The sequence below is a fragment of the Poecilia mexicana genome, unplaced genomic scaffold (assembly GCF_051168715.1).
Source record: "Poecilia mexicana isolate PSO_F unplaced genomic scaffold, ASM5116871v1 scaffold_18, whole genome shotgun sequence".
Lineage (NCBI taxonomy): Eukaryota > Metazoa > Chordata > Actinopteri > Cyprinodontiformes > Poeciliidae > Poecilia > Poecilia mexicana.
In genome coordinates, this window is record NW_028263387.1 from 6,008,239 (window position 1) to 6,016,220 (window position 7,982).

General features: G+C 38.0%; 1 protein-coding gene across 1 annotated transcript; it reads right to left on the reverse strand.

Annotated features, from left to right (window-relative positions):
• Positions 1-260: 260 nt before the first annotated feature.
• LOC106916911 (cerebellin-1-like) lies at positions 261-5,577 on the reverse strand. The gene is made up of 3 exons (XM_088015515.1): positions 5,196-5,577; positions 4,972-5,100; positions 261-1,219 (listed from the first exon to the last, which is right to left on the reverse strand). The coding sequence occupies exons 1-3, from the start codon at positions 5,527-5,529 to the stop codon at positions 939-941; spliced, it is 744 nt and encodes a 247-aa protein (XP_087871641.1). The 5' UTR covers positions 5,530-5,577; the 3' UTR covers positions 261-938.
• Between the last annotated feature and the right edge of the window lie 2,405 nt (positions 5,578-7,982).

The window sequence follows — 7,982 nt, forward strand, 5'->3', positions numbered from 1 at the left end:
AAACTTTAATGTTCACTTATAGTTAAAAATATAATTAGAAAAAAAGCAAAGGTCAGTCATTTCTAAAAATATAATGAAGCTACATAAAAGGAGTTGCTAATTGGGGGGAGGGGGGAATAACAGTACACATACAGATGATGTCAAAAAACATTAAAGTAGGTTAAGAGTTTTTGTTAGCTATGCAAAAACTTATTAGGCTGTTTAATCAGGAACTTTATTACTAAATGAAACCCATTATATGAACTAGTTACACACAGATGGATGTTTGAAAGACTTTATTTCTCTTAATTATGATTTCCCATGTAGAGTTAATGAAAACATTGAATTTACAATTAGAATATTACATCAAACCAATGAAAAACATGTTTATACTGAAATGTTGTCTTGTTGAAAAGATAAGTATTAAAGGCTTAAAGGTTTTCAATTTTTAAAACATAACTTTAATCTGACAAGGATCCTCATTGAAATGAATATTTTCATATATTGACTATGACTGTAAATTCTGTTCAGATCAATTCAAGGTTTATTAAATCCATTTTGCCATTTATACACAGATTAAAACACACCATACAAACCATAATGTCCCCTCAGAGATTTATATTTATAATTGTAAAATTCTGGACAAATCTGGAATTGCATCAATTAATTTTTTTTATGCTTTTCTGAATAACTTGTTGCATGTGTGTATACTTTCTTTTTCCATTTGTACCTCTGATGCTTTAGTTAGCAAAACTCTTTTCTGTCAATTCGCTGACATTCATGTCAATGACATGTATGTCACAGACATTCATGTAATGTGGAAGTAAGTTTTGCTGGATGGATCATTTTAATTTAATTATAATCTACAACGGATTAGCGAATCAAACTGAAAAACACTAACCATGGTCAGTGTCTGGTCAGTAGTTTTAAGCCATTCAAATGGTCACATCAATGTTTTTTCAGACTTGATGCAGAAGAAAACCACTGAAAGTAGTTGTGTAGCTACCTCCAAAAACATGTGTGTTTGGCTGCAGCTGGACGTAGACCTGGTCTCTCTGCTGCAGCTCCACGAAGGCAGCATTGCCTCCGTTATCAGCCCCATCATTCAGTGTCTTGTGATCAGAGCACTCCAGAATACGCTCACTGTTCTTCATGAGGAACAGACGCACTATATGTCTTCCACCAGCATGAAAGAAGAAGGAGAAGTAGTACATGCCTCTAACAGGTGCAACAAAGATACCTGTGGAAACATTGAGTCAAATAAATTCTGTTGCCTTGTCAAAAACTCAATAATATTGACGCATGTTCCACAAATGAAGTTGATGTGTTGACTTATGTTTGGGAGCAGGCCACGCCCAAACCACACCTCTCATTTTCCACTCACCCTGTTTATACTCTGCTCACCCATTCATCTCAGTCTGTTAGGTTTCGTTAACCCCACCCTCCCTTACCCTCTACCTTTTTCATCTCATCCCTCTTCATTCATAACCATGGTTTGCTTCAATTTGCTGCAGGTTTCGTCTGCAGTGTCTTATGTGGGCTTGGGAAAAAAATGAGAAGAACCGTTTCCCAAAGACCATACCCCCACACTGAGTCTTCACCTCCCAAGCCCTCCAGCATTCTCCACAGATAACAAAGTCATAATCATTCATCCTTTCATTCCCTCATCCCTTGATCCCTTCATCAATAAATCTTTAAACCTATATCTTTGTGGTGTGGTCCTTGCTAGTGAAACATAAATTAAACTCCTAGTCTTATGTTATGTACTGCCTTTCATTTCCTGAAATACTGTCGTAATATGGACTATTTCATATCATGACAAGAATATATATCACAACATACATAAATCTTATATTTAGACGTATCTTATATGTAGTGATATTATTGATCTATGTCACTCTATAGAACAATAGTTTTATTGTAAAGAAATAACAGAACAAAAGGACAAAGCCGATTCTAAGTCAAATGCACGGGTGACATTCAAAGTTTTATAGAGCCGCTGTAATTAATTTCAGTCCTCATGTTGTAAACCGCACCGTGTTTACATGGATATGAAAAACTGAACTGAAAACCTAAAGATAAATGCAGGGTTTCCTCCAGTGTCTAATAAACCTGGCGGCCATCCATGACTTACTAGCCCACCTGCCAGGCCAAGTGTTGCTTGTTTTTGTTATTAGAAAAATTAATAATCCATTTTTTTTTTTATTTTTTTTTTTAATCTGGTTGCTCAGAGCAACATTACATTTGTTGCTCTGAGCATTTCACTGGTGGAGCAAATTTATTCCTAAAAGATAAGTTTAATGTTGATGCATTTAAAGCCGGGAGAGTGGGCCAATCACACCACTGGTGCCTCTGTGCGTTGCATCGCGCGCTGCCGCTGCTTTAGCTCTGAAGTTACCTCAGGGAGGATCGCGTGCACCTCCTTTCACTCAAGCTTGACACAGGCTGACTTGTATGGATATTTACATCAACCCCCTGTGAGGAATACTACTAGTACTACTACTACTACTAATAATAATAATAATATAATAATAATACTTTATTGATCCCCTAAAGGGGGCAAATTTAGTTTGTCCCAGCATTGCACACAATAACAATAATAAACAATGAGTATATAATGATAGTCACATAGACATACATATTGCCCAGTACATTAAATATAATTAAAATTTAAAACACACAGCTCTAGAGACTATGTATGAATTATACAGTCTGATAGCCTCGGGCAGAAAAGACTTGATGTAGCGTTCTTTAGCTCATCTGGGCTGCAGTAATCTTTGGCCATGGCTGCTCCTCAGGCTGTCCACCAGGCTGTAGAGGGGATGGAAGGGGCTGGGCTACCCCAGATAGCTCTGATCTTCTTCAGCCTTCTGTCTCTCATCACCTCTTCCAGTGGAGCCAGCTCGATCCCTACAACTGACTCAGCCTTTCTATCAGTTTGTTAAGTCTGTTTCACCTTCATTGCAGCACCCCCAGCACACCACTGGATTGAAGATGGAACTAGCCACTGATGACTGATAGAACATGAAGAGCATCCTACTGCAGATGTTGAAAGATCTGAGCTTCCATATAAAAAACAGAGTCTGCTCATGGGCTTTTTGCAGAGCCCATCAGTGTTGGTAGTCCACTGTAGCTTCATGTCTGATGTAACACCAATTGAACCTGAAAGGTGATTGAACCTGCTCCATATCTGCCCCAGAGATGGAGATTGGGAGCAAATGTATGTTCTTGTTGCAGAAACTGACAACCATTTCCTTGGTCTTGTTTACATTAAGTAGAAGTTGGTTTTCTCCGCACCATGTCACAAAATTATCCACCAATGTCCTGAACTTCACCTCCTGTCCCCCTTCCACACGCCCCATGATAGCCGTGTCATCTGAGTACTTTTGCAGACGGCACAGTTTGGAACAGTGTTTAAAGACCGCAGTAGGTGGTGAATAGAAAGAGAGACAGAATATTATGATTCTTTGGAGAACTCTACATCAAGGTAAAACCCACCGTCTTAGCTCTGGTTCCGCAGCTCAATGTGAACCGCAGCAATAACTAGTAGTTGTGCTTTCAGAGGTGCGGGTTAAGGGAGCGGTGAGAATTATTTATCTTTGTAAACAAAGAATTATATGCGTCAGGGACGGAGCTACAAGGGGGAAAGGGGGGTAGCTGCCTCCTGGCCCAGGCCTTGGGGGGGCTGGGAGGGAGGAAGAGTTTCAATTCGTCTTACCGTCTGATTACAGACGGAGAAAGTGGGCCCTCTCCTTCAACAGGCTGCCCAGCCTGTGGCTCTGTCCTCCCTGTATAGTTCCACTTCCAGTTGGTCGGCCGGTGAGGAGCTTTCATGCTCTCCTCATAGTCGCTCATGGTTTTATATTATATTATTATTTTTAATATTATTTTTCCGGTTACATGATGCGTCAAACCATATCAAATGCTTTGTCCACTTAGTCAGACAGAGTTAATGCGCACGGAGATCTGAAAAACTCATCCCACAAACTTGACCAACCAAAATAGTTTTTGTGATGCTTATTTAAAAACTCAACAGACACGAAATGCAAGAGCTACTAAAGCTACATTAGCAGCATTGAATTAAATTTCCCGTTTGTTGCGCATCTCTGCGCAGTGCAGCGGATTTAACTCATCATGCAGGGCCGGTCCAAGGCTGTATGGGGCCTTGAGCAGAATTTGACTTAGGGGCCCATCTTGCTGCTAAAACCATCAGCACCTCTAACAGCTTCTGTGTCAGATTTAATCTGGGGGGATGGGGGAGTAGTTTAAACTCATAGCATCAGATTGTTGCTATAGAAACAAACATCAATCTGTGAAGAATGTTCTTTGAAGTTTTACAACTTGCTAGCTCCTTAAAATCTTACATTTAAATGTTAACCAATTTAAATCTTTTAATGTATGTATGTTGAAGACATTAAATCAAATTTAGCAGCATTGATCATCTCAGTAAATAAATGCATATATATATATATATATATATATATATATATATATATATATATATATATATATATATATATATATATATATATATATATATATATATATATATATATATATATACAGATATACATATATATCTGTGGTCTGTGTTCAAATATTAGCATTTATGGGCCCCTGAAGCCCTGGGAAGCCTGATGGAGCTGCTGACTTAATTTGGGTTAAACAGAAGTGTAAATAATTAATATACATTTAACTGTATTTTTTGATTTGTTGTTTTTAAGACTAGTTGTGGGTTTAAATATCGTGTCACTAGCAATGTTTTCCTGTAACATATAATTACCCAGATTTTACATTTTCTGCCTGCTTAACTTCTTTTAAAACAAAAACACATTGAACCGCGTCGGCCCCCCGACCACAGGGGTTAGCAAGTTTTCTGGGGGAAACCATGAAATGCTCCTTAAAACACAGAAATGATTAATCTCTTTTAGACGTAATACTTAGAACAGCAAACTAAATCTAGTTTTTATTGAAAATAACAACTCAACTTACCTGTGTTCTGGTTGTAGGCGTTGCCCACATTTGTTATTACTCTTGTATAGATTAAGGTTGTGGGTGTGCTAAAGGGTCCAATGGCTGCATTCCCAAGTATACCAGCACTGAAAACCACCTTCAATGCTTCTAGATAAAATGTAAATCAAAAATGGTTTGATCAGTTTCACAACCCTCAGTGAAACTGCTAAAACATTAAAAATAATAATAATAAAAAGTTTTACCTTTCTGTTTAAGCACCAGGACGTGGCTTTCAGTCTCTTTCAGCTTTGCTTCCAAGGTTTTTCCTTTCTCTTCAAGCACCACAACATGTCTTTCGGAGTCATTCAGCTTTGTTTCCAAGGCTTCACCTTTCTGTTTAAGCACCAGAACCTGGCTTTTAGTCTCTTTCAGATTGGTTTCCACAGATTCTAGTTTAGCTTTCATGGCTCCAAACTCTTTGGCGAATTTATCAGGAAAGCATGACCCGGTTTCAGTAGTGACTTCTGTTTCAGGTAAACCTTCCTGGCCCAAAGTTAAACCACAGAAGCTCAGTAACAACCACAGTGTGAAATTCATCCTGGTTCTCTAATGCTGCCTCTAATGCTCCATCCAACTTGATGCTCTTTTTATGAAGCTTCAGGATTAATGATTAACATGTTGCGTTTGCTCTATTTGCCTTTTCAGTACTTTTGGAGTGTTGAAATATCGCTACTCATTGTAACAAAATGCAATACGTGTAGCATTTAAGCTTTTTAATCATTATTTTACAAGTGAAAATCTGTCATTTAAAAATGTGTTGTTGCCTTTTCAGTGCTTTTGGGTGTTGAAATATCACTTGTAAATCAATGTTAGTGCTAAGCTTTCTTTCCTACTTCTGGAAAGTTTCTGTTTAATCCATTTATCCATTGTCTGTCATTTATTCTATAATATTGATGCGCATACCTTTATTTATTATAGTTTTGTTTACTTTGAGGATTTATGTATATGTAAGTTCTTAAAAAATGTGCAAAAGATTCAGGCCAGTGAAGTATTAGATGTTGGCCTTCAGCACATCTGTATTGTTGGGTCTGGTTTCTCTCATCCTCCTCTCACGAGGGTCTTCAAATAATGAGTTCATCAGCAGGACTCTGGAGAACTTGACTTTTTAGTGAGGAGGTAATTCAGCCATTGAATTCAGATGTGTTGAACCAGGGAGACATTTAAAAGTTTCAGAAAACCAGACCTGAATCCCTGAACTTGAGGACCCCTGCTCCAGACAGAACACTGTAGATTCTCTATGGGGCTTCGGTCAAACATGTACAGCAACATCACGGTCATTGAACCGACTCTTGATTCCTTTGGCATCACAACAGAAAGGTTCAAATTTCAGCTGGAATAAACATCAGAAAACTTTATTTTCATCCGAAAGAAGGACCACAGAGCAACTACCTGGTTCTTTTCCACTTAGAACCAGGTGAGACACTTCTGACAACACCTGCCTGACTGACAATCTCCTAGCCTTTCTAACAGTCCCTCTTCAGCACGTCATAACCACCATGCTTCTCTATGATGCTGTTTACAACAGTTCTTTGGAGCGTTGGACTGAGATGATGAGCTGTATCAATATTATGTGGCCCTCTGTGGGGAACACAACATATAGTAGACAAGAAAAAGACAAACAATCTGATCAGGAAGGGACGGAGCCCCCAGGGAGCTTTGGGAAAAATGTTTCTTTTGTGTTCCCTCGCAATATACCTTCTGCAATATTTGCTGGTCTATTTTGTATACAGTCCCAAATGTCAATTTCAAATTTCAAATATGTACACATTAAAGAGCCTCAGAGAAATCGTGTTTATTCTTAACTCTTTGGTGCAAAAAAAAAAAAAAAAAAACTGATTGAAATCAATTTATACACTGCATGTGTGTCTGTTTGTGTAAGGTTGAGATGGCAATCAAAACTGTCAGATGATTTTATTACTCCATGATAACTCAGAAACAGTCCAAATAGTTTGGATGCATTATTTCTTTCTTTCCTACTTGTGGAAAGTTTCTGTTTATATCATAGATCTGTGGTGCATTTCTATCCTAAAGAAAAATATATAAAACTTCCAGATATTTCACAACAAGATATTAACATACATGGACATTTTCTTTTACATAACCTTATATTAAAGCAGAAAGTATGACCGCCACCATAAGAAAGGCTTGCAGCATTAAATTATGCCGCATGAACTAATCAGTTCATTGTTGCGAGGGAACGCAAAAGAGAGAAAAAAGTCCTCCATCTCGTCTAGGGAGCTCTGGAGGAAGGCAGGCGCCACATGCAAGTCACTCACAGGTGCATGTGAGAATGCGCTGTACATAAAGTGATCAGCACCTCACACCACTTAATGCTTTGGTCAATTTACTGTTGATGTTTCCTACCATGACTTTAAATAAAATTATATTTAATCCAACTCCAACTTTATTAACAGACTGAAGTCCACAATTACACATATAGAAAACTATAATGTTCCTGGAGACTTAAAAGTATCATTTCAAAAAGCATAAGCCAGTCATTTCTAAGGAAAATATATAATGAAGCTACGTAAAAGGAGTTGCTATTTTGGAGGGGGGGGGGAGAGAAGACTACACAGTAAGTTACATATTCATACAATGTCAACAAAACTTAAAGTAGGTTGCTAAGAGTTTTTTGTATCTATGCAAATATTATTAGACTGTGGAAAAGTTTGAGGATAACGAAGCGACTGTGAACATTTGGTTCTGTTGGACTGGACAGGGAAACACAAGCTTAGTTCTTGACTCTGAATTGTAAAGTTTAGTGGAATGACGGAGATCGTCTGCGATTAGTGGGAAAAGCTGAGCTTCATGTTTTTTTGGTGTGTTTTTATATTTTCAGTTTCCTCTTTGCAAAATACAGAATTTTAGATGTTAGAGATCAGAACAGCAAGTTCAGCAGGAAGCCATGAACTTTCTTCTTTATCAACAGCGCCTCCTTCTGGATGATTAAATCAAAATTCGACATTGTGAATGCACATGCAAGAACACCA